The following is a 25,268-nucleotide window of genomic DNA, read 5'->3' on the forward strand; positions in this document are numbered from 1 at the left end:
TTCCAAAAAGCAAAGTAAGCTTTCATGAAATCATTAATTTCTGGCTATTAACACAGTAACTTTTTCTTGAGCAAGCCATAATTATTATACATCACAGTATTGCTGCTGGAGAAATTAGTAGATAATTGCTTTTATTATTCTTGCAGAATACTAAGTTATTATATCACTTCTTGAATCTGTGCGTCTACTCATCAGGTTGATACATAAGTGGCTTCTTTGCTTTCTTCATGCTAAAAAATTAAGACTCTATTACTGACCCATGAGTCTCTTAGTCTGTTCTTTGTTTCATCTTGTAGCATAGAAAGAACATAGAAGAAGATAGAGCTGACAGAAGAAGAATGGTATGGTGTCTGGATGTTCTTCTTGGTGGCCTGAACAGGATACAAATTTTCCTAAAATAATATCTTTTAGAATGGCAGGCCAATTTTCTTTTCCACAAGTGAGAACCAAAGGAGTTAAGGTATTCTGTGAAGAGTGTTTCTGGAAGGAAAATATTTTCATTGGTCTCTATCTCTAAAAAGCACTTGGAAATAACAGAGGCTGAACAATTAAGAGGCAAGGGCATGCTTGTGTCGGTGACTTGCTCCCTCTCTGTCCCTCAGGAAATTTTGCATCCTTTGGCAACTAGTCAGCTACACATTTTTTCCATGCTTAACAGAGAATGTAACTCCTTAACAGTTACTGCAAATGTAATTGTGAAGATAGCATTTTAATTTCAATGTATCTCCCCTTGGCTCTGATAGAAACCTTTGTATAGGTGACAAGTAGTACGTGAATAGTGACTCTGGTGTATGAAACATGCAGCACAAGGTGCATAGATGGTCTATATATATGCAGCTAGTCTAATCCATCCAGGCTTGTTAAATTTGCTGCTTATGCACAGGGAGTTTGTGGCAAGATTTAGCTGTGTGTGGAAACGTGTGGGATTCTCGTCAAAACTGCATCCACAGTGTGGCTGTTCCAGAAATCTGAGAGTCTTCAAATTTCTCCTGGACAAGAAGATGAGACAGAAAAGTGTCCCTGAATAGGAAGACCTGGCTGTATGGTATTCCCACTGCAGTCATAGCAGCATAATGGTTAAATCCAGGATTGCATTGTTCAGTTGAGTGGAACTGTTCATATTTTATATGAAAAACTGCAACAAGTCTGTCTGTTGGCAGCATGTTCTGTTGAGCTAATCTTTTGTTGGCTAACATGAGCTTTGAGAAACATCTCAACTTGCTTCAAAATATTGATTAGTTTTGGAAGTCTTTTAAATATTGTGAAAGCCTTTCTGTTTGTTTTATGCTTAACATTGTCTTCCATCTCAGGTGATAGAGTATGCAGGGTAAATCATACGTTTATCTTAAGCAGATAATGTTAAGACAGTGGAATGTGATACGTGGCATTTGGAATTAGGGTCAGATTTTCATTATACTCCAGGGCTTTTCCATATGTTTCCTATTAGCAGCTTTGTTCTCAAACCTCTAGTCTCCCCAGAAAGGAGGGGGGAAAAACCCACAAACCCAAAAAGCAATCTTAAATTCTTAACATAGAGAAGGAGAAAAAAAAAAAGGCTTCTGAATATGATTTCATTATTTTTTAGTTTACCATTGCTTTTATTGTCACGGTGGTGTTAAGTTCTGATCAAAATACAATGGAAATATTAATATTTGTTTTGTCTGTTGTGGTATGCCTTATTTCTTCCTGATAAATAGTGCAATATTTTTACCAGGAATCTGCTCTTAAGACTGTGAAATTGTGGGTGGTGATGTGTGGTGGTATTCCTAGTATTTCCATTTGAATTTTTTTCTTTTCTTTGAACTTGGAAAAAACCACCAAACTTGTGTTACTAAATTTTTTTGTCCTTACTAATCTGTGATTAAAAGAAACACTTGTGAAGTATATATTTTTGTTTGTTTGTTTAAATATCAGGGCAACATGAGAAAATATTCAGAAAATTTGAGTAATGGAGAGAACAAACTGACATAGTTAAAACTTGGAAATTTGAGACCTCTTGGTTTTGTTTGGGCAGTTTTCTCTGAGATATTTGAAGTTTTTTCGACAGATTCTAGTGAATGCAACCACTTGTAGAATTGCTAGTAGTAAATATCAAGATATTAGCTAGAAGCTTAAGCTCTGAGATAAATTTACTCTCTAGATTTAACTTAATCTTGAAAAGAAACATCATAACATTAGTAAACGGCCAACTGTGGCTGAATGAATATGGTATATGGTTTAACGTTGGTAATTGCTGTCTTTGAGGGCGTCACAAATGACTGATTTAGGGTCTGCTGGCCGCAGAGCAGTGTTTAGATCACTAAATGAGAAGTGTGACTTAACAGAGTTCAATGGCAAGGTTCACTCTATTACTTGCTGCATAGAGGAAACATGCCAAGGAAAATTGAGTCAGAGTTGGTTTAGAATGATTGATACGGGGACAGGAGATGCGGAAGGATAGAGGAAGGCCACTCCTGTTGAGTCACGAGGTTCAGAATGGACCCCCTTGCTTCCTAAACTTCTCAGAGAGGAGTCTAGGTGTGGCTGGATCCAAACTTAAACCGTTGACTAAATCTGGGACTATGTCTAGGGGACATATGGGGTAAGGGAAAACAGGTAAGGGCATATGTGTTTATGGCCAAAGGATTATATGTGCACACCCAATTCTTTATATTGTTTGGCTAGGATTTCCAAGTTCCATCATGCTGCATCTCAACCTGCTTACCTCCCCTCTAGCGGTCTGGTGACAGATTGCTCCAGAGTCTGGGTCCATGGTCTCTTGAAGTAAACTCTAGGGCACTCTAGGTTGACAAGGATGGAATCCTAGGTCTCTCAAAGCAAACTCTTAGGCATTGAATTTCGTAGAAATAAATAATTTAATAGAGTAGTACAGCAGCAGAGTTGGCTCAAGCTGCGTGCCTTCAAAGAGGTGCGGACCTGAGCATAGAAGTCCCTGGGTAATTATGCCCTTACAGACTATTTGCCTACCCCTCACACGATGTAACAGTAATATTTGAGTCTGGGATATTCTTGCTTCTTGTTGGATTCTTCCACTGTCTTCAGACAAGCCCTTATCTTGTTTGGCAGCAGACGCTGTTCATAGTTTGTAGCTGCTTCGTGCTGGCATTGAAGACGTTATTTTGCTCGAGTGGATCCTGTTTTGCTCAATAAGGTACAAAACAGGCCTTATCTTGCAGGTGTTGGTGATGGTTTGTAGCTGCTTCGTTTTGCTCAAGTAGACACAAATTTGGTAAATATGAGTGGAACTTTACAACATGCAGTTTAAGATTTCAGCAAATTTAGCTACTAAGTAACGCTAAGTATACTAAAAATCGCACAATCTTATACTTGTGATTAATTCCATTTAAAACATACTTATTTAAGTTAAATGGCTAATATAAAACTTAAATTGGGCGCATCCAGTGATCTGTGATTAGTAAAGGATCATTGCCATGCAGCTGCGCTTGTCCAAGAGGGAGAGCTCAAACCAGGCTCACCCAGGCTGACGTGTTTATAGAATACAGTGGTTGGCTCGTGGTAAAATTGCATAGAGTGGGAAAGGTCTGCACGCGACTCCTTGCACCCACAACTTACAAGTGTTCACTGTATCATTCAGCTCTCTTGTGTGTTTTGTAAAAGGAGTTCTTGGCCCAGCTACAGCTTAAATCTTTACCTCCTTTGGAGCCTGTACCAAACTGCTGCTGGTTTGATAAGGGAGGGTCAAATGCATCACAGAGAGAGAGCAGAAATTGCTTCTTAGGACATAGGTCCAACTAGAATTCACTAGATCACCACCCTCTGCTCCCTGCTGTTCAGACAGTTTTCAATCCACCTCACTGTCTGCTCATCCAGCCCATACTTCATTGTGCTTTTATGATTCTACAACTCTTTTTTCCTAAGGTCATGTGATGTCCAAATAGCTGTACTCTGTCTGTCTGTCCTTTTCTCTTTCCTGACACTTCTGAGCAGAATGGACGCTTTTAGCCAATTTGCCAGATACACTGAATTCCTGCGGGTTTTATGTAAATTGACAGCTGGGTAGAAGAGGAAGACACTATTAATACTGGAAAAAAAGAAGGAAAATCAACACTTCTTCACCTTCTTTAACTTGTTTAGCAGCAAGAGAAAGCACCTTGATGATCTGTGAGTTTCATACACTAGTCTGCGGACGACCAAGTAGTTGATTCTAAAACCATAGTTCTAACCTATGGATAAATTCCTGTGAAGGAAATAAAGAAGATACTGCTTTGGGACTAATATCATTAAGGATATGAGGTGGAATGGGATTTTGTGATGGGAGATTGAGGGCTGCATGGTGTAGGTATCTTTGCAAAACTACTCTTCATTAAGTGTCTTGCTTGCAGAACAAACTTATATCTCAAACCGAAGTGGTTTGACACTTCAAAATTTTGGTTTTGTTTGTTTGTCTTTTCAATATGGATATGAAAGAAATCCTGTTTTAGTGAATGTATGTTTTGATTTACATAGATGATGGTGCAAGATAAAATCATGATTTGGTAGTATCTTATATTCTTTAAGCTTTCAGTATCTTATTAGGTTTGTTGTTATTTGTCTACTAATGTTGTGTAACTTCAGTATTATTCTTTGTATTGCTGTGGTTTAAAGTAATGCATTCAGGGGAAGGACAGGGAGAAGACTCAGAGAGATAAGGTTATTTCATCCTTTGGCAAGTTAATGGTATAGAGCAGGACATAGAACTCAGTATTTAGAAGTATTCAACTTGTACTTTAGTAGTCAAATAGGCTACTCAGCTTAATCAGTATTTGTGAAGTTTACTGGGCTATTACTTTTCCTTCTATTGGTAAGAATAGGCTGCCATCCTCTGGTGAAATGTATTAGTTGCCTTCCTGTAGGGACCTGAGAGATTTTTAGAAGAGAGAAGCCCATTTAAGTTTGGAAAGCTTAGACAGAATAATTTTGGTTGTTTGGTTGGTTTTTTAATTAGAGGAATGTAGTTACTTGAACAAGGAATAAGTAGTGAGAGAAGACTCTTAGAAGGATTTATATCAAATCTATTTCTCCCTCTTTCCTTTTTCTATGACATCTGTGTATAATGTAAAGTGGAGTTGATTGCTTGACAGTTTTTCTCCCTATCTCCTGATACTGAACTGCCTTTTTCTGCAGAAAGACCATTGAACATCAGTGTATTATCATTAGTTAGCCTTTTTTCTGTTAATTTCATTGCTCTGTATTCAGAAATCATTACTGTGGAAGGTGTGTTTTATATTGTAATGCCTGTATGTCATTGTTACATCTACATGGGTTTATGTTAAACTATGCCAAAGGTACAAGGTGTGTCAAATATTAGTTATTATTAGCCACAAATTCTAGCTGAAGAATGGTATCTTAAGATAGTGGAAGGTCATTAAACATATTTTTTTCTCATAGGTGACAGACATGCTATGAATTTATGTGGCATGATATAGGAAATTACTGTCTTTTGCTCTAAAAATAACTCTTACAGGAGACAGCATGAACCATTTATACTTACCTGCCTTAATGCAAAATTTCCAATGTAGTTTAAATCACAGATTTTTTAACTTCAAAGCTAGCTGAATTTGCCTTGAAGATGATAAGAAGCTAAGCAGTTGATAAAATCCTTTAGAGATTATTTATTAAGTGTGAGAGTGGAGGTAGTATCTTCAAAATAGTGTTGCTGTTTCTTTTATGGATGTTTTCTGTATCTATGGATGCTGACCGTAGAGAGCGTTTCTCAGTCTGAATGCATGGCAAAGAGGAAAGAGTGAGAAGGTGAGAGAGTTTTTAAGGCTTTGGAAGGATAAGATCAAGACTATACAGTCTTCTACCTCTTAGGACTCTGCTAGATTTTTACAAAGCTTTCCCATTATGTTGACTCCAACAGTGGAGTTAAAGTTTAGTGAAACTCTTATGAGAGTACCAGTAAAGAATTTTAAGGTCTAGAAAGTATTACCCCTGATTTCTAGGTACTAGGACTATTCTGCTAAAGCCATGCCCCAAGGAAAGTTTCAGATGAGGTCCAAGACTGAGGGACACTTTCTGGAGTTTGTATTAGGATGGTTAATTAACCTCAGCCCAAACTTGTGCCTTAGGAGGCCAAGAAGCCCAGTGGATTTTCTTACATGTGCCGGGCAGTTAGTCATAGGAACGCAGACAGCTTGAACAAAAGCAAGGGGTATTTTATTTTTTTCATGCAGCAGCCTATTCACCTGTAAGCTTTTGTTATGTTTAGAAATCTTATGCAAAATGCAGGTATTAAGATTTACTGAGAATATAGGTAAGTGCTTTCAAGAGCTTCTTGCTGCTGAGTAGGTTTACTAGGTGTGGTTTGATTAAGAGGCCTGTTTTGGGGTAGAGATGTGCAGGCTAACGAAAGGACGCAGAAGTCGTTCTGCACCTGTTCAGAACTTAGTCCATCTTCCTAAAGGTCTTAGTTTTGGCAACGTTCCTGTTGTCGATTACATAAACTTCACTTAGATAAGGAATTGTTTGCTTTCTCTGTTATGTTTCCTTTTATTCCTTACAACTAAATTAGTGTAGAGTAATGGATTACATTATACTGTGAGTTTATTCTTTTAGTTAAACTGCAAAATTTGAGTCGGCTCTTCCGTTTATATTCTCTTTGCTGAATTGGTATAACTAGTATAGCATGAGTGTTTCAGAATACATTTAGACTAGTGATTCATATAAAGGTGATTATTTTTCTGTTATTGATTCTATTCTTTTTACTAGCATTGTGCTTGCTCTTTGTTGTGCTTTCAACTGAAGATTTGATTGAAGTGCAGTTTTACCCCACTTACTCGAGGTGAAAACTGTTAGTGTTCTACAAAATCGATAAACAGTTGGAAATTTTCCTTCCATTCATTCTTAACTTCTTTTTTGCTGTTATGTTGCTACTTGACCACTCTTCTCCACTAGAAGATTCTCAGATCTTTTTTGGCTATTGATTACCCTCCAGTCTTCTATAAATTTTCCTGCCTCATCCTTTATTTGCCTTCCCTCTATCTTTTAGATAGTAAACTCTATAATCAATGACCCTTTTGTGGAATATAAAGGGCTTCAGCTTTTTAGCTATTACAGGATAAGAATGGGCATTTATTTCAAATTTTCATGTTGTTACGGACAATGCCATGTCTCTCTGGTATGGGGTTATGAGCTGTTTCTGGTTGTATAAGGCAGGGTATCCTATCTTGAAGAGAAGGCTGGTATTTCCCAGTGGCTATGAATGTGCACTTGGGCTGTTACCATGAAGTAGTAGGTCCTCCTGCTTGAGTATGAATGTAAAGATTTTGTGTGATGGTGACTTACTCTGGGGTAAATGACTAGTATGTGTTATTCTTTGTTACTATGCCGGTTCATTCTCAGTTAATTATTTCTGCCCTTACTCTTTTCAACATTCTTCCATGCTCCACATAAATCTTGTAGAGGTGGCTTCATGAGTCGGCTGTTTCCCGCTGTAGCCTTGTCAGTTTGTCACTGTTGGATTTATTTAAAGTGCAAAACATAGACTCACTGGGAATGCGGAGTTGCAGTAAAAGTGGGAATGCATTCCCTGTTTGAACAGTACATCAACAGTTCTGTCTTTCCTACAAGTGCAGTAACTAATTCCTAGTGGAAAGATCTACTGAAGTATTGCCTTTTTTTCTATATATACCTCAGACTTGTCTTTTAACACCGGTTTATGTTTAGAGATCATAGCTCTTCATGCACGATGACATTGTTGTGCCTAAAGAAGTCCAAGATATAAACTAGACCAACTGATGAATAATATACTAATGAACTACTATTTTCAGTACTGATCACTACTTTCCCCATGTGATTTGCTGGGAAATGCGCTCCTTAGAACATCTTCAGAAACCAGGAAGAGAAAGATGCTTGGTGATCTGCAGATTTGTTTTGGTTTTAGTGCTTTTGTTTGTTTGTTTTGATTCTGCCTTGAAGTGCTTTACAGAATTTCTGCTTGCAAAAACCATTCTTCAGTAACAGCCTCTCCTGGCCCACTCTCCCTCCTCTCCCCGTGTGGTTTTGGGTCTCAACAGCATAGTAGTCCTAACAAAATATTAAGTACAAAGAGACCAAGCAGGTGAAACAAATCATATTAGACTTAATGCTTATTGTTTTAGTGTACTTAGGGAGGTGGTAGAAAGGCTGAGAGATTGTGAATTGCTTGGTTTCTATGTAGTATTTTTTTCTATTACTAGTCTGTGTCATTTCCTGTAGCTGCTTCAAATAAAGCATTGAATTTTTAACATTGTGAAGAACAGCAGCGATAAATGATCCACAAGGCATGTAGATTTGGAAAAAGGTAGAATAGAGAGAATATCTAGAGAAGAGTCAGAAAGGTGTTTGCTTATAGTCTCTGAATGTTTTGACATGACCTGTCATGTAATCAAGTACACAAATGCAAGTATTCTTTCAGTTTATTTAATTTATTTTGAATCCCAATAGCAAATATACACTAAATAGATACATAAAATATCCATTTTCTACAGTACTGTCAGTATTGAGAATTGTGTGTGCTGACCTGCGTAAGAAGTCAGGGCAGCCGAGTTCCAGCGATCTGCTTGCATTCAGCAGGCTTAACGTACTTACATTAATGAGGGATTCTTAACCCGTGTGATGTAAAAATATAAAAGAGGAAAAAATTAAATGAAAAACATGATTACAATTGTAATAGATAAAATGTTTCTGCTGGCCTAAAGGGAGTTTAATAATCATTCCTATTAAGCTTGAAGCATATGATAAATCTTGAATCCTACCTTTTCGTGTTCAAAGTGCATCAAATTATATTGATAGCAAAACACCGGAGGATGTTTCCCTCTTTAAGTTCCAAGAAAAAATACCAGAAACTTTTAAAGTTTTTTTGCATGTTAGTTCTTGATATGAAAACCACCTTTATCTCACTTAATAGATTATCAAAACATATTCCAGTACGGAGACAAAAGACCTTACAATCCCCTACCTTTTTATTGCATCTTTGCTGGAAGTCGTTCTTGAAGTCCGATTTTTTTTTTCAACTTTTCTTACAACACTTTTTGGCAGAGGAAAAGGCCCTTACTGTGGAAAAAGTCACTTCCACTTGATTTTTAGAATTTATTTGAAAGGAAGAATTTATCAAAACTAGGTGATTTAAGTAAAGAATTAAACATCTATAGTAGGAAACATCAAATACAGTTTCCAGTTCCACTTCTAAGAGTCCTCCCATAAAGGCTTTTGTTTAAATTATTCAAATGTAGCTTGAACATTGTCAAATAATACAAGGGATCCTACTAACATTTTGTTTCTAATTAATTATCTCTGAAATAGTAAATACTTTGTAAACTGGTTAAATAGTGTAAAATTGCCATTTTTCTGCAAATTTCAAGTATTGTAGAACTGATTTGGAAAAGTTGCTTTTTGAAATGACCAACTTTGGTATCACTTGAGGAAATTTCCAAGTTGCACGCTGTTTCTGGCTAAAATGCAACGGAAAGTTGAAGGCTCAACCTCCCAGTACTTTACAGGATTATTGAAGAGGCTTATGCCGCTGTATAATGCTTTCTTCTTTCTTCTTCCTGTTGGACAGAAATCATTCACTCCCAGCTTTGCAATATGATTAGAATGAAGGAAGACTACCTGCAGCAATAAGAAAAAGTAAAATGTAATAGTTAGTATGTAAATGGAAAAAATATCTAAACATTCATTGACATATAGATAAGTGAGGTTTGCTATAAGATCAGTTGGATACAGACCTTAATAGTAACAGGAATTAAAAATTTCTGTTAACTTTTTAAAAAATGTCTCCCTCCTGAAACCATCTCTCCCACGAAAAGAAGTTAGATGACGTTTTATCAGCGAGTTGTCAGAATAATTTGACTCTGTTCACATGAAGCATTCTCCTAAAATGCAGTTTTATATTTCTTACATTAAGAATTATAATGCAATATTATATTCTCCCATAATGCAAATTTTCAGTGATTTCATAAATTTTAAAAAGCAGTCTCTAGAAAAGTTCGTATTAGATTTGTTGGTATGGTTATAGGAACAAGTCTAATGGTGATGTAGCTTATATTAATAAAAAGGAGGGGTTTGTGATAGTAGAGTGTAGAATTTAAGTAAAATGATGTACCTTGACAACAGCATTCTTTTGTACATCTGATTTTACGTTACATTGTAAGTTCATTTTTTTAATCTGTTTATCTATCTGTCTCTCAAAAGACTTTAATTAGGAGTGAAATGAGAAATGGAAAGAAATGAAATTCAGAGGTAAAAGCTTTAGCCAAATAGCTTATGCTGTGCTCTGTCATCTCTGCATTTCCTCATGTTTCCCCAAGCTTTGCTCTGCTCTGTATCCTAAGGTCATCTTATAAGACATACTTGATTTTAATTGCTACTCCAGAATTCAGGAAATAAATGTGTTTTGAAAGCATTTTATTGCAGAATTTATTGAGTTCAAAATACAATATTTAAAATCTTACCACTTCAGTCGCATAATTTTCTTTGGATTTAAGGCTTTTCAGTGTGGAAATGGAAAAATTTCTCCTCTAGCTTGCTAATATGGAAACGATAATAAATCTGTAATGAACGTTCTGATGACATTTTCTGGATGTAGCATGTTGTCATTTTTTTTTTTTCTAAGAAGTGTTCCTGCTGTTCAATCTTGTTTATTTCTTTGGGTACATATATGATTTCAGGTTTTCCTAGTATGAGAGCCATCTCAGTTAGTTATGCTTTTTAATTATGTCCTAATCAGTATGGCAGTGTGAAAGTCAAACAACTCATAACTACCGGAGCTATCTATTAAGTTTAATATACGACCTGCAGATATTTCAGTTCGGGTAATCCAGGAGGAACTTTCTTGAGCTTATTTTTTTCAAGATGGATTTCACGTATACTTGGTATGTTGGCAAAACTCCCATTTTCCACATCTTTGATTTTATTATTCCCAAGGCCTAGCCTAGAAATAGAAAAAGGAACATTTAATTAAAGATTAATTGAGATTCACAACAATACTTTTCTTTTTTTAGAGATTCAAATACACAAGAGTAGATATAGGGAAAAGAAGAAATGGGGAAAGATGATGAAATCTTACCTCTGATAGAAAACCACCACCCCCCCCCAAAAAAAAAACAAACAACAAACAAAACACCAACCAAACAAAAAAACTGAGCAAACAAGTATTTTTTCTTCTTAATGTAATCTCAGTTTAAAGAACAGCAGCCAGCCTGGTGAGAGCAATTGCCCAGTTTGCATGCAGTTTTTCTCCTTTCAGTGGCAAGAGTTAAAATGACGAATGTCAACAAATGTGCTTGTAACATAAATGATGCCCTTTTATCAAGTAGTCTATCTACAAAGTATGCTCACAGTAATAAGATGTGATGTTCTAATAAATAGCCAAAGAGGAGCAAGTCTTGTGAAGAGGCAGTTACATATATATTTATAGTTTAGTCGAAAGCTTTGTATTTTAGAAATAAGCAGGGCTACCGTCTTTACTACTTTCACATTTTCCTTAATCGAGACCTTAGTTAGATTTTTTGCTGTAAAACTCCAGCGTAATTGAGGTATATTACTACTAGCACATTAAGAGATATTACATAAAAGCCGTGCTATATTACACAACACCCAGGTGCCATGAGGTAGGAATTTATGATGATTACATTTTGTAATCAGATGCTATTCTTAACATCCACTTCTATTGTGAACTGTAGGCAGGACATATAATAACAAGGCTAATGTTTGTTTTGGGTGTGGTGGTTTTTTTGTGTTTTGGGGGTTTTTTTCTTAGTTACAGCAATTCTTATTATTATGTTATATAGGACATCCTACCAGGTATGACCTTTAGTCAAATAAAAGTATTCTGCATGGGAATTTTACCTTTGAAGGTCTTTATACCGGTTAAAATCTTCAACTTCAATTGCTGTGATCTTGTTGTCATCTAAGTGAAGTTCTAGTAGACTGGAGGGCAAATCTGATGAAAAACAAATGCACAGTATCAGAAAAATAAGTCAACTTATTTTTCTTGGAATATTTATGATGTTCCAAACAGCTTCTTTCCTTCGTGTTTATGATTGGGTGAAGAATCTTGAGGTGTGGGGGAAGGGGGTGTCTGCATCAAATAAATGGGTGTTAGATACAATTATGTTACTCAAAAAAAAAAATTAAAGAGTAATTTTTAAAAAAATTAAGGAGTGCATATGCTAATGTTACTATTTCAGAGTTCCAAAATTTGGTATAGTTTTGCTAGCTTTCTTTATAATGGCTTTCATGTAATTTTGTTTGACTGGTTGAAGATGTAAATTGTCTGTTATGTGCAATTTATCTTACAGTTGGTATTCAAAATCCAACTCCTGTGGAACCCGTGACAGTTTTTTGTAGATCTGTATTTTCTTCCACACAATGTAACAGTTACGCTATTACAGCTCGTAAGGTGTGATCTGGGAGGAGAGCTTTCAGAACTCCCTGAGCACAATGAGATGTTTGGTACGCCCTTTCCCATGCAAATACAGAATGTTTTCTGGTGTGGTACCAAATAGTCCCAATTCAGAACTGTCAGTGAACGGACCAGGAGGTGGAGAATCTGGTTTACAGTGTCCTTTTAGTGAGGGTAGAGGAAGACAGTTGCAAGTTAGAATTTCTGTTTGCTGATCTTGTGTTCAGTTTTCCCGGCTTCTGTCTAGATGGCACCTTGACACCAAGCAAGACAAACCACATCTTTGTGTGACTGATACGGCCTAGGGGAGCACGGCTCCCGTTCCCATTGATATTTGTGGTAGCATTACAGTCCTGAAGGAAAGGGGGATGCTTTGCAGTCTGTCTCTGCCAGCTGGCATGCTTTGGTCTGTGTTTGGTTGGGCTTTTTTCCCATTTACATTCCAATTTAAAATTCTTTGGGGTGCTGCTTATGTTTGAGTTACAGTATGAAGAGGGATGACTACCCAGCTGTCCGGTTTAGATTTTAAGTACAGTTTGTAAGTTACATTTTTTTTAACCTTTTTGTGCCATTATAACATTTGCAGATATAAGGACCTACAAACTTCATTTCCATTTGTGTAGAAATGTGTTCACCATGAAATTCTGTTTGTTTAAGATTTGTTTATGTATTTGACACCACATATTGGACGATGTGCTATAAAATCTGAATCATTTTATGTACATTTTTTTGTTCTAGGTGACAGGAGATGGTATTATGATGATGCTAGAAGAATGTAGAAGAGTGTCTTTTGTGTGTTTGTATGTTGGGGAGTGTTATCATAGGCAGCCAGAGAGTTTCTGATCTCAAAATTACCTGAACAATTGGGGTGACTTGGTTTTGTTTGTTGGTGGGGTTTTTTTTAGTGTTCTCTTCCACAGACATGCTTTTGCATATGTATCTGTCTACAAGAAGATATAAAATTGGATAAAACTCAAGCTATTTATCTGAATGATCCGGAAAGAAATAGGGACCAACATTTCGTTTCCCTGTAAATTAATGAGTAACATACTGCATTATGCTTTGTTTCCTCCCTTTTTTCTTAGCTAGTAGTTTTCAGCAGTTGAAAATAATGAGAATTTGGTTAAATACTATGTTGACCTACAGAAAATGCAGGTAGAGTGTTGTACCAAGTTCCTTCACACTACTTTTTTGTGTGTGGAGGTCAGTGATTTATGAAGTTAGTGCTTTAATTTATTGCTACCTCCAAATCATAAATAAATCATTTTATATAAAGGAGTGATTTGCTTTTGTAATATATAATGTTGAATTTAATTATAATGTTAATGTTAAATTTCACTTAGCAGAACCCCATCAAAAGATGTATAAGACGCTGTATTGGGGTTTACGTTAAGATGGTTATATTGCAGAGCATATTTGAGCTCCAGAATCGCTTGAAACATTTCAAATTGAAGTTAGACATTTGAGGGTTTCATTTTAAATGCATAAAGGAAGTGGGAGTTCTGTATGCCTTGTGACTCAGACGAAATATCAGGGAGTTTATCCTTTCTTTGTAAGGATTTTTGGGAGGCTGATGTGAAATATATGAAGTGATATCTTATTTTTTCCCATTGTTGCTCCTGAGAAGAGTCTCTGGATGACTAAGAGATGAGCGGCCTGTGCCTGACAGGGAGAGGGCAGGAGGGGGGGCTGGAGAGTGAGCCTGTGCACACACATGCTTCTGATGTGTAGAACTGGATACAAAGTACAAAAAGAAAAATAACTTAGGAGGTGGATTGGTAGTAATAAACAAGACAAAATAGAATTAATGAACATTTTAGTAATCATATAGATGTTAAAGCATTTGATTTACGAGTATACTGGTATAGGTAAAATAGAAAAGATAAAACAAAGCATACCTTTAGGAATTGAAGTTAATTTAGCTTCTGCAATTCTTATATGATAGATATTTACTCCTTCAAAAGCCCCTGGCTCTATTCCATCATTGTCAAGAGGATTTGCACTCATTTCTGTCCAAGGGAAAAAAAGTATAGGAATTTTGTGTGTGTTAGACTAAGTTATAAACAGCTGATTTAATTTTATTTATTACTTCTGATGTTCTAAGCATTAATTAATGTTTAGCTTTGATTGCCTATTCTGAGGGGGGAAAGTCACAGCTTTCAGAGAATAAAGGCTGTCTAACTTGGCTTGCAGGGTTACCAGAAACTTGATTTACGTAGCAACCTCCCATAGAAATTACATTGTGAAAGGTGGTTTCCACAGCGTGGTTATCTCTTTAAGAGCAAATTGCACATTGGGGAAATGTTTGAATGAAAATTGTATACAGTATGTTAAATTTTTGATAAAGACATTTTCTTTTCTGCTTAATCGGACTTACCTAAAACATGTAGAGACTTCATTCCTTTAAATACCTCCTTGTGGATTTTCTTAACCTTATTAGCATGAATTCTGAGCTCTGCTAAAGTTTTTGGTAGATTTGTTGGAATCTCAGTTAGCTGGTTATGGGACAGATACAGTCGTCGTAGCTTCTGCGTTGATTGAAAGGCTTTTGGATGGATCTTGGTTATTTTGTTGTTGTTCAAAGCCAGTGCCTATGAGATATGGGAAGAACAATACAAAGAAAATTTCTCTATACAAGAATGTTATGATTATGAATGTTAAGTCATTAATTTGATATATAATTTAACAATGAAGTATTTAAAATATCTTAATTTTCCATCATACAAAACTCTGGGCATTTTACTTGATTGTGAAAAGCTAAAAAGAGCCTGACAGCTGGAGCATCAACTATAATAGAAGGTAGAGAAAAACTAGTCAGAGCTGATGAGGTGCTAATGATAATGGGAAGAATTAGCAAAACGATATGTTTCTCTTAATATATTTTGTGGGATTGTATGGCAGTTGTACTCTTTTTTTATTGTTGTTGTTCCTTAATGCAGACAATTTCTCAAAACTCCAAAATTAATCTTTTATTTCAGCATAATGCTGCAAAATAGAAGTCAGGCTTTTAATCTGCATTTCTTAAAAGGTAATGTCTGTATACAACTGATATATGCACATGAATTTGTATCTTATTTGCCATAATTTTTCAGCTCCTTTGATTTAAGTGTCTCTCTTGACTGTACAGTACACTAGTCCCTTTTTGGGACAGTTTTTTGTCCTTGGTTACTATGTGTTATCAGAGGACTTATAATGAGTTGCTACAAAATACGAGTTATTTGAAATTATTTTACATGTCAAATCACATCTCTGCATTTCCATATTTAGACTCTTTTTGTTCTTTTTTAAAATTCTTTGGTCTCTTGGTAAGTTGTTTGCTCTCTGGCATTGTGAAGAAAAAAAGCAGAGCAAAACAGAATTAATCCTTTTTTCCCCAGAAAAAAATGGGGATAGCTTAAGGAAATAAACAGGAAATACTCCTTCTTAATCCAAGTTGCCATCTGTGCCTTTGCTAAGCAGACGAGTACTCAGACAAGTTGTACAAAGTAAACTTTGCTTTCAGTAGAAATGCTGTTAGGCCTTGCCACAAATTAACTGATGAGAAAAATCAAAACAGCTCAGAGTTTTCAGTTATCGCATAACTAAGTAGTGACTCTGATATATAATGCGGTGATTGCTGATGTGTTCCAGTGACTTTCTCGGTCCTTGGAGGTTGGTTTCTATAAGATCTTTTACACTGAATACAAACCATAGTTGGTGTGTTTACCATGCACTTGCTGGTAAGACCATTCTGTGCTCAGACATGAGACACTGAAGGGGAACTGGAAGCACTTTGTTGCAAACAAGGAATTAGATGGTTCCTGTTTTTTCTAAGCTAGCTTAACCCATAATAATTACCAAGTTCATTCATAAACACTTAGATCTGGTAAATTTTCATTTCTTGCTCAGAAATCAAATATGACTGAAAAGGATTTGGTTTAAGTCAGTTTAATGTGTGTTTCATGTGTTTCTAATGTGCAATAGAATGTTGTTAATCTGCTATAACTTTTGGAACAGGCTTGTCATTTTTACAATGAAAGTTTTAAATTGTCAGTATTAGTTGGTACTGGATCTAGAGTGATATTTTATGGAAATAAGTATTCCTAAACAGATTTAATCACCTTTCCAGGCCTCTTAGACTTGTTATAGAAAGGGATTATTGTAAATAGCTAGGTTTATCAATTGCCAGTGATGCTTACTTTAAAGCCTGACTCTATGTGCATAGTTAAGCGTGTAATGAAGCACCTGACTTTTTCAGTAATTCAGTGCTGGTCTGTTGTCTTTTCAGGTCAGTTAGATTTGTAGCATTAATTTCAGTGGTGTATGTGTTAGTTGTATGCAGTATGCTTTCGAAAATACCCTCAGAAAATATAATTCTGGTTTTCCTGTGAGCTTAAGTTCTTTCTGCTCTTTTACAGTTAAGCAGATAAAAAAGGAACACTTGTCTTGAAGCCTTTAAAATGTAGGGAGTGTTTCTGTGTGTGCTAAGGACTGAATAAATCTTGAGGATCTTTTTGGCAAGATACATATGGTATATTTTCTGAATGTTGTAGAAAGTAGTGTAGTTCTTACAGGTCAAAGAAATTTGCTTTTTACCGTGTGGGAGCAGTCAAATATGCAGGTGTTAGACTGTGGTTTTTTGGATACTACTGGAGAAGAAAACTATTATTCATAAAGTATCAAAGTATTTCAGATCGCTAAATAAGATTTTCAACTTGAAAAATAGCAAGCTTACATAAAGCGATGTGAGTCCTTGGAGATCTTTTTCCTTGACCTCTTTAATTTTGTTGTTTTGAAGGTCAATCATACGAGTATCTGGTGGAATGTAGCGAGGTATTGATGTCAAACCTATTCAAGTGTGTGACATAAACAGAAACATTATGTCTTTGTATGTAAGTCTGAAAAAATTAACTACTAAACAACAAAACACAGTAAGGTGGTTGAGGATTGATTGGAAAGAAAATACAACCAGACATAAAGCAAAGGATAGAAGGGAGTATTCTATAATGAGAGGAACTAATTCTGTAAGAATGTATGACAGAAGCATGTGGATAGTGTCAGGAGGAGCTGCTGCTGCCACTGCCCGTGAAAAGCATGAATGGGCTGCTGATCGCAGGTTCCTTGCAGCTGTGAAATGAGCAGCCTCAGCGCACAGGTTGTCCTACAGGGAAACTCCCTGGAGCAAGCGGGGCTGTGTTTCTGTGCTGAGGAACAGGGCTCTGCAATGGCTTGAGGGGATTTCTTCTCAGTGCTTGAACTCTCCTTGCCCTATCCGTTGTACTGGCACGATTGGTTATACAGCCGTACGGTTAACCTCAGGGCTGAGAAACGTATTCTTGGGAAAAGCGGGCAAAACATGCTCCTCCAGCTGCCAGTAGTGAATTACCAGTTGTATAAATCCCCCAGTCCAGTTCGTTGCTCAGTTACAAACACCTCAGTTCATGCCATCTGAGATCCTGAATCAGCAGAAGAGACTAGAAGGGTATAGTAACTTTCTTTTGAGTGGAAATCCTGATGCATCAAACATTAAGTGCTGGTCCAGATTATTAACAATTATTCCATAATTAATAGGTTACAGTTATTTAAAGATGAAGTCTACTATTAGGGGTTTTTTTTCTATGTTTAAACTCAAGTAAAGGGATTTGCAATCTCTAAACCAGGTGCAATAAACACAGCTTGCTATCAGCAAAAGTTTATTCTGATTCCTTAATAATGGTACATTTTTTTAAAACTCAACAAGTTATGTATTGACTCAATGTTTCTAAGACGTGAAGAGTCTAGGATTAAGTTTAGGGTGGTGGCAGAGCTGTGATGAGAACAAATGTCATTGTCACTGTGCTAGTAGCAGGAGCATAGTCCTTTAATTACCTTAAATCGTGGGAAAACTTCAAGAACCCTAATTCAAATTGACACAATTAATAATGAATTCATATCTAGGGACTAGGATGTATCTGCAAGAGTGACAGCAGCAGATTTGCCTTTGGTTAAAATAGTACCAGTGATGCTTACTTTAATGGCTGTTAAGCTGAGCACATTATTTGTACCCCATTTATGCTCTGGTGTTAAACTTCCTTGTGGTTTATTTGTGGCCTCTTTTTCCTTTGTTATATTTTCTTGTCATTTGACCTGTTGCTTTGTAGCTGTGAGCGAAATACTTTAGTCATAGTCTTTTTTAAGAGAGGGAACTAATAGCTTGTCTAATGCAAACAGAAAATACACCAAACTTTGGTGCTTCTCTGGATATAACTTCATGGAAGTAAATGAAACAGGAGACAGTGTAATCTAAAATGTAAATATAAGCATTTTTGCATTCTATGGTTGTTCTCAGTGCATAAACTATTCAGTTAAATAGTTCTAAAGTTATTTGTTACATATTCTAAATGCTTTTCCGTTCTGTGCTGTTATCATAGAAGTCATTGCTAATGGGAAGTGGCTATAACAGTTTATTAATTTTCTAAACTGATGCACATAAACTGGGAAAACATTTATGTTGTAAAAAGTGCTGGACACAAATTAGATATGGTTTGCAAACCTAATTGAAAATATTTAAGATCCCTTTGAAAATGATGAGTATAGGAAGATGTGAATGTGCAGTTTATGGAACTGTAGAATTCATCTTTCAAAAGGCAACTCATCCAAAGGAGAGTCCAGTGGAGAACAGATACATGAGTTCGTTCTTACCTAGGTCAGAGCAATGGACGACTCTCACGTAGCACTGACATCCAAAGGGGCATGTTGGGAATAGATCAAAAGGATTTAGTGGCATAATTGGTTCAGTAGTTGGAAACAGAGAATTGTCGTCGTCATCATCATCATCTTCTTCCATATCTTGGAGCATCATATTCTTTAGTGTAAAATATGAAGGACCAATGAGAGGTTTGGCAGAGCACAGAGCCAAGAAGAGGAGGAGTGTGTATTCTTTCATGTCTTCTTAATCAGGATAGCCAATCTTGAAGAAGAAAGTAAACCAGCCAAACCAAGAATGAGAGTCAGTGAACAGCAAATAAAAGCATTGAACTATTTACTTAACTCACTGCTACAGTCAGTGGTCCTGAAAAATGGTCTGTTATGAATATTAAAGTTTAATTAGTATCTTAGGGATGAAAAATAAAAACATTATTTGGACTATAATGTTTATATTATTATAATAAAAGCTATAAAAATATGAATACATTCAATATTAAAGCCATATCTAAGTTTTTTAGTTGAGTTTAAAGAATAGTGTCATCATTTGCTTCAGGCTTTGAAGTGTAATTTTTATAGCAAATTTTACCAGAACTTTGAATTGCTTTTATTTTATTCCTTCTTAAGGAAAAAATATTTTAATGGTATACCTGAACCTGTGTGTTGCTTCTACCTAGAAAATTGGGCAATACTTGATTAGCAGTACATAAAATTAACTCATTAGGATACTTCCTAAGCACTTGTGATTCTACTCCCTAGCCACTACTAATTAAACACTTTAATTATAGAGTCTGGAAAAAAAAAGTTTTCAGTCCTGATAACACCTTTTCCCAAATTCCAGTCATTTGTATATTATTGCTGTTGACAGAAGTTCATCTCTGTATTTTCACGCAAGCACATTTGTGTATGACTTTTATTTGATGAGGGCTCTTTTCTCTGACAAGGGCTTGCAGGTTATGAATCCATGTCATTTGAAATCAGTAACTTAAATTACATCCAGAAAAAAGCCAGAAGCTGATACTTCTATGCACATATTTATTCAAGAAACTTTTTTTTTTTTTCAACCTAGCTTTGCTGTCCTAGGGCCTGTACATGGGAGTTGGGCAGCCAGCTGAAAGGAGCTCAAAATGAGCTGTGCTTGAATTTAATGCCATAAAATCCAACAGCTTTCTGGATTACCTGTAACCTGAAAGTATCTGTCCTGTGTAATCCAAGGTCCTTCAGTCTGGAAGACAGAAAGGTTTGGGATCAGTTAGGGTACCTTTAAAGCAGAAAAAACCCATGTCAGCTACAATTATTTTTTTCTGATGTTACTGCGAAGAATGCACAAGTTATGAAGGACTTAGAAAGTAGATTTGTCTTTAGAAAAATATGGCAGATTCTGTCTCATTACAGCTCTTAATTCAATTTCATTCAGCTTCTCTGAGTTCTAATTTTACCAGATTTCTCTTAGTGACACCTGACTGGGAAAACCAGGAGTCCAGTCCTGCAATGTACTGTGTTACCTGAATAATGATGATCCACAGGTCAAAACCCTTAGGCATTTTCTACATACTCTGTTTTTATTCTAAAGATGATTTTATTGACCAAACACTCCTGTAAAACTAGATGCCAGGTAAACCAGAGATAGTAAGAATTGCCACATGGTGTATTGCAACTCTGTGAGAAAAGACTGTAAATTCAGTCCTCAGCTCCACATTGTTCCCCTCTGAAGCCCAAAGTCATTTGGATCCTACAGCACAATGCTCAAACCAAGCGGGGCTGCTGTACATTTTATTATCCATATCCTGTTTATAAAAATGTTTCTATTTAGACTATTATAGACCTCTCTAGGGAAGTACTAAACGGATGTCAATTCTTGTTTGATCGCCTAATTGAATGCTTGACAATCTGTTTATAGCTGAAAAATGTCTTTATGTAGGCATTTTGTCATTGGCTCTCAACCACAGGAAAAAGAGTGCACTGGTTTGTACAAGGGTGTTGACCTGACATGTTCAAAATTCTGAGTTTTTGTTTGTATCGGGTTTTTTTGTACAAGGTCATCTTGATGTTTCTCATATATGGTTCTTAACAGCATTTAAATGCTGCACATTGCATACATTTCTACTACTCTAACTGTTTCAGGGTGTATAAAAAGAAAAAAGCCAACAGTGTTGCGGTTACATAAAACCACCCTTTTCAAAAGAATGCAGTGACTCCTTCCCCCCAAATATGTCTGAGAACAGCAGCACAGTGTACTTGGTATCTTGCAGGTATGCAGCATATAACTACAAGTCTAATATTTATTGTAATCTTATAGTTGCATGCTCATTTGTGTAGCGCGTGTATCTTCTACTGGTTTCACAATCTCTTAAATGAATCTTCACATATGTTTCTCCTGTATATTTTCATTTGTGTGCAAGATAGTGTTGTCTTTCAATGCTCCTAGAAAGAATTTTGTAGTTGTACTTGCAATCCTATACAATGTGTTTTCTTGAAAGAGTCTTTGAATATAAACAGTGCTGGGAACAAGACGTGGAACCTACATTTGTTTGTTTGGGGAGAATTGTGGTTATATCTGGCTATACACCTTTGGAATATTTGGCCCTTTCAAACTTGTATTGAAGCTTCAGCGAAACAGTCAATATGTTCAGTACTTTAATCATACCGTTAATTAGGAGATGAAGAGTTTGAAGCCTTTTGGACTTCTCAGTTCTCCTTATTCTTGAACAAGGTTGGGTTTCACAGATGGGCGCTTGGGCTGGTCTTCTTCCCCTGGCCGCTTAGGTATTAAGTGACAAAAGGCTCTGCGCTTTATTCAGTGTCGCTGTACAATTTCTGCATGTAGGATATCAAGCATCGTAGCACGTATCATGTCTTGGTACATCTAGTTTCTAAGTCCCTGCTGACTTCATTTGTGATATGTACTGAATGTATAGTTTGACTGTATCTAAAAGATGATATTTCATTAGTGTTCCCGACATGCTATTCTGGATCTGGTGCTAGAGAGTTGTCTTATGAAACAACTTAAAAATCTGTTTCCACTCTTGCTCCTGTAGCAAATGGATTGCATATTTCCTTTCAGATATTAATAAAACTAATTATGGTTTAAAACGATGAAATGGTTGAGGCTGTGATTGCAATAATGGCCATTTTGAACTCTTGAAAAACGTGTTGTTCATAAACAGTTCCAGAAAAGTAGCGTTCAATATGTCATTGATGACATATATTAGTCCTGTGAGTTAAATCTCTTAAAAACAAGTCCCTTTACAGAAGGAAGCCTGAGTTGTGTGAGGAAAGAGGAAGAGCCCTTGCTTCACCTTCCCATTTTGCCATTAGGAAATCCTTATTGCTAATTAGCTTTCTAGTTAGGGGTAGTAATCAATTTGGCTCCAGGTTTGCGTTGGCCAAAGAACTGCCAAAGAATGGATTCCAAAGAACTGGATTTTATGGAGCGCTTTTTTTTTTTCTTTTTTCCCCAGCTGAGGATTTGAGTTTCCCAGTAAATTGATGTTGATATGTCTCTGTAGAAATTCTCTGATTCTGCAGCTCATCTCAAAGAACTTAAACAAATTTCCTGCATGTTAAAGCTTCAAGAGTAGGAGAACTAAAAGAAAATGAAAGACTAACATCTAAGATCCTAGAGAACTTTCTGGAGATACTTTAATTTATCATGAGAATGTTGTGAAATAATTGTTTCAGAAAGGACAGTTCATCAATACAGCTGTGCTAATGTTCCACTGCTGCCCCTTGAGGCTGGTTCTGCTCCCTGTTCTTTCAGAGTTCTTGCACTTCTCTCATACAGGCTGTTCGCTGAGCTGACTGAACTCAGTAAACCAGCATAAAACCACTGTGAGCAAGAAAAAAACCCAACACGTTCTTTCCGGGCAAACAAACTGAATCATCTGAATATCAGAGCCAGCAGAAAGGAACGGGTGGGACAGCCTGGTTTAGGGGGTCAGAATGTTAAATAGAAAGAGAGGGAAGGAGAAGAGGTGGGACAGCCATTCTTGACACAGGTGAATTGTTAGATGGGCTCAGGTGTTTTGTTCAATAATGCCCTGAGCAGCTGATTGTTGCTTGGACAAAGTCTGGCCTTGGCCATTCTCTTCTTTACAGACTGGAACATTGAAGATGAGTTTGAGAGAGTGCAGCAAATTTAAGGAGGGCTCACATACCTCTTCATTAAGCATTCTTTGTAGCAATCCTACTTTTCATTCAGTACAAAAAGCTTCCAAATGGCACTTTTCACTGGAACACCAGCCACCCCAAAGTGAGGTACTTGAATGTGTACACTTTACATGCAGAGATGCTGTAAGGCTGACTTCCTTTCCTGAAGTGTTTTACAGTCCTAAAATCACTGTACTAATTGTTTGGGACATACTTATCCTCACTACTGTGATGATCTTTACCAAAACACATATCAAAACCAGAATGTGGAAGATAGGAACTTTTTATGCTGTTAGTTTAGGATAATATTTACCATTTATAACTAATTAAATGCAGGTGGTGTCACAGTATGGTAATATGATTAAAACTCTTTGGAGATTGTGTGGGAATTCCCATGTAAGTGTGCAATATTTCTGAGACATGAAAACTCTGAACAGGAATTATGGGAAGAAAAACACTTTCTGTCAGGATGGAAATGATGTTGTTAGGGATGTGTGCAGAAACAACAACAAACAAAAGCAAAAAAGAGTAAGTCTGGATTCCTTGGCAGCTGCATGCTAGTCCTGCAGCATGTGGTCTTTGTTGTCTTACCAGTTATGACACTGAAGGAGTTAATAGGTAAAGCTTTAAGACTTAAAAAGACTCTAAATTATGTTTAGAAATTGCTTCTGTTACCGGTGTACGGAGATGAATTTCCTATGACATTGTTTCTGGAAAGGAAATGTTTAAATAACACAGTGGTGGTCTTTGCAGAAGCAAGTAAAAATCCTGTGTTCATTAATAACACAAATCTTTGCACTGTGCACAGATTTTGTCCAAAGAAAGGCAAGACCATAGCTGTTTTGAAAGCTATATTTAAAAATAGTTCTCGTTCTATTAGTCATTGTCCCATTCCAGAAATAAAAGGAGTTTATGTTTAACTCTTTGTCCACTCTGCTAATTTACTTAAACAGGAGGAAATTTTTCGTCTGGTAAGATTACTGAAGAAGTGATTCTGTCTTGAGAAATAGTCCAATATTGAAGTTATGTAGCATAATAATGAATAGCATGTTTACAAAATAAGTTATGTTTAGAGAGTATTTACTTTTTATGGAAAATTGCTTGACTCTCGTGTTACTGAATATGATCTATGAGCACATTTAGATTGTAGCTCATCTACAGTTCACTCTTTCGTGTCTTGTTTTGAATTACTTTGCTGATATCTACTTAAAAACAAAACAAAACAGAAACTAAACTTGAGTACCAAATTACAGAAAATGAACACTGAGTTGTAACTATAAGAACTGCTATAATTGTAGGATAGATTTTCGTAGATTGTAATAGCAGAGGAAAAACTTTTCATTGTCAATTGGTTAAGTCTTCTGGACAAGTCTTTAATAGCTAAATAATTCACCGTAGCTTTTTTTGCTTTGCAGCTCAGATGTAAATACTGAATTATTTCAGCTGCAAAATAAATTTTCAATTGTTCTATAAAAAAGTGGTACTTCCAACTCTAGATTACCTGACATTATTAATCTGCACATAGTGACTGACAACCTGTTGCTTAAATCTTTATTGTTATTTATATAGAATAGACATTCAAACTGGACATACCTTGCAAGTTTGATATTTCTTCCGGAAGCACTGTGATAATCCACCTGAGATCTTTATGTCCAGTTATTTCATATTAAAAAAAATAGAGAAAAAGGAAGTTAGGCTGAGTTCTGTGAAATGGAAAGTAAATATAAAGAAAAAATCCACTTCCAAACTTCTTGATCCTCCTGGCACCCTGGGTGATACCAGAGTAAAGTGCTGCTTCAGATTAGCCCATCTTAGTACTGAAGAATGATATTAAGACGACTTGTTACCACTCATATGTTTTTCATCACTGCCTGTATTACAGCCAAAACTTCTGGCTTAACTCTAGACATCTAGTGGAAGACTCTGTAAAACCTGTAGTTTAATAACAGTTGACATCAGGCCATTGGAAGTACAGTGAGGTCCATTTCAGGTCATTCATGCTAAGGAATCAGGCTTATTCTTTAAAAAGTGCGACTTGCATAAAAGTACAAAATCTTAGTCAGTGGCA

General features: G+C 36.2%; 2 protein-coding genes across 3 annotated transcripts in view; one reads left to right on the top strand and one right to left on the bottom strand.

The window, feature by feature from the left end:
• The window catches only part of CENPP (centromere protein P), a 149,153-nt gene that overhangs the window by 55,078 nt on the left and 68,807 nt on the right, over nucleotides 1–25,268 (top strand). The gene's annotated exons all lie outside the window — the stretch shown is intronic.
• On the bottom strand, nucleotides 8,399–25,083 carry ASPN (asporin). Its single transcript, XM_065642448.1, has 9 exons — nucleotides 24,794–25,083; nucleotides 20,231–20,276; nucleotides 19,049–19,316; nucleotides 17,103–17,215; nucleotides 14,766–14,979; nucleotides 14,287–14,397; nucleotides 11,833–11,926; nucleotides 10,777–10,915; nucleotides 8,399–9,594 (listed from the first exon to the last, which is right to left on the bottom strand). Exons 3-9 carry the CDS (start codon nucleotides 19,290–19,292, stop codon nucleotides 9,397–9,399), a joined length of 1,113 nt encoding a protein of 370 aa, XP_065498520.1. The 5' UTR covers nucleotides 19,293–19,316; nucleotides 20,231–20,276; nucleotides 24,794–25,083; the 3' UTR covers nucleotides 8,399–9,396.

The sequence above is a fragment of the Caloenas nicobarica genome, chromosome 11 (assembly GCF_036013445.1).
Source record: "Caloenas nicobarica isolate bCalNic1 chromosome 11, bCalNic1.hap1, whole genome shotgun sequence".
NCBI lineage: Eukaryota > Metazoa > Chordata > Aves > Columbiformes > Columbidae > Caloenas > Caloenas nicobarica.

Bases quoted from the DNA above. Each gene is read 5' to 3' on its own strand.
- ASPN (XM_065642448.1), bottom strand. From the start codon at position 19,292: ATGAAAGAATACACACTCCTCCTCTTCTTGGCTCTGTGCTCTGCCAAA. The intron at 17,216-19,048 runs GTAAGAACGAAC...ACACTTGAATAG, and splicing joins CGTCCATTGCTCTGACCTAG to GTTTGACATCAATACCTCGC. The intron at 10,916-11,832 runs GTAAAATTCCCA...TTCTATTTCTAG, and splicing joins CGGTATAAAGACCTTCAAAG to GCTAGGCCTTGGGAATAATA.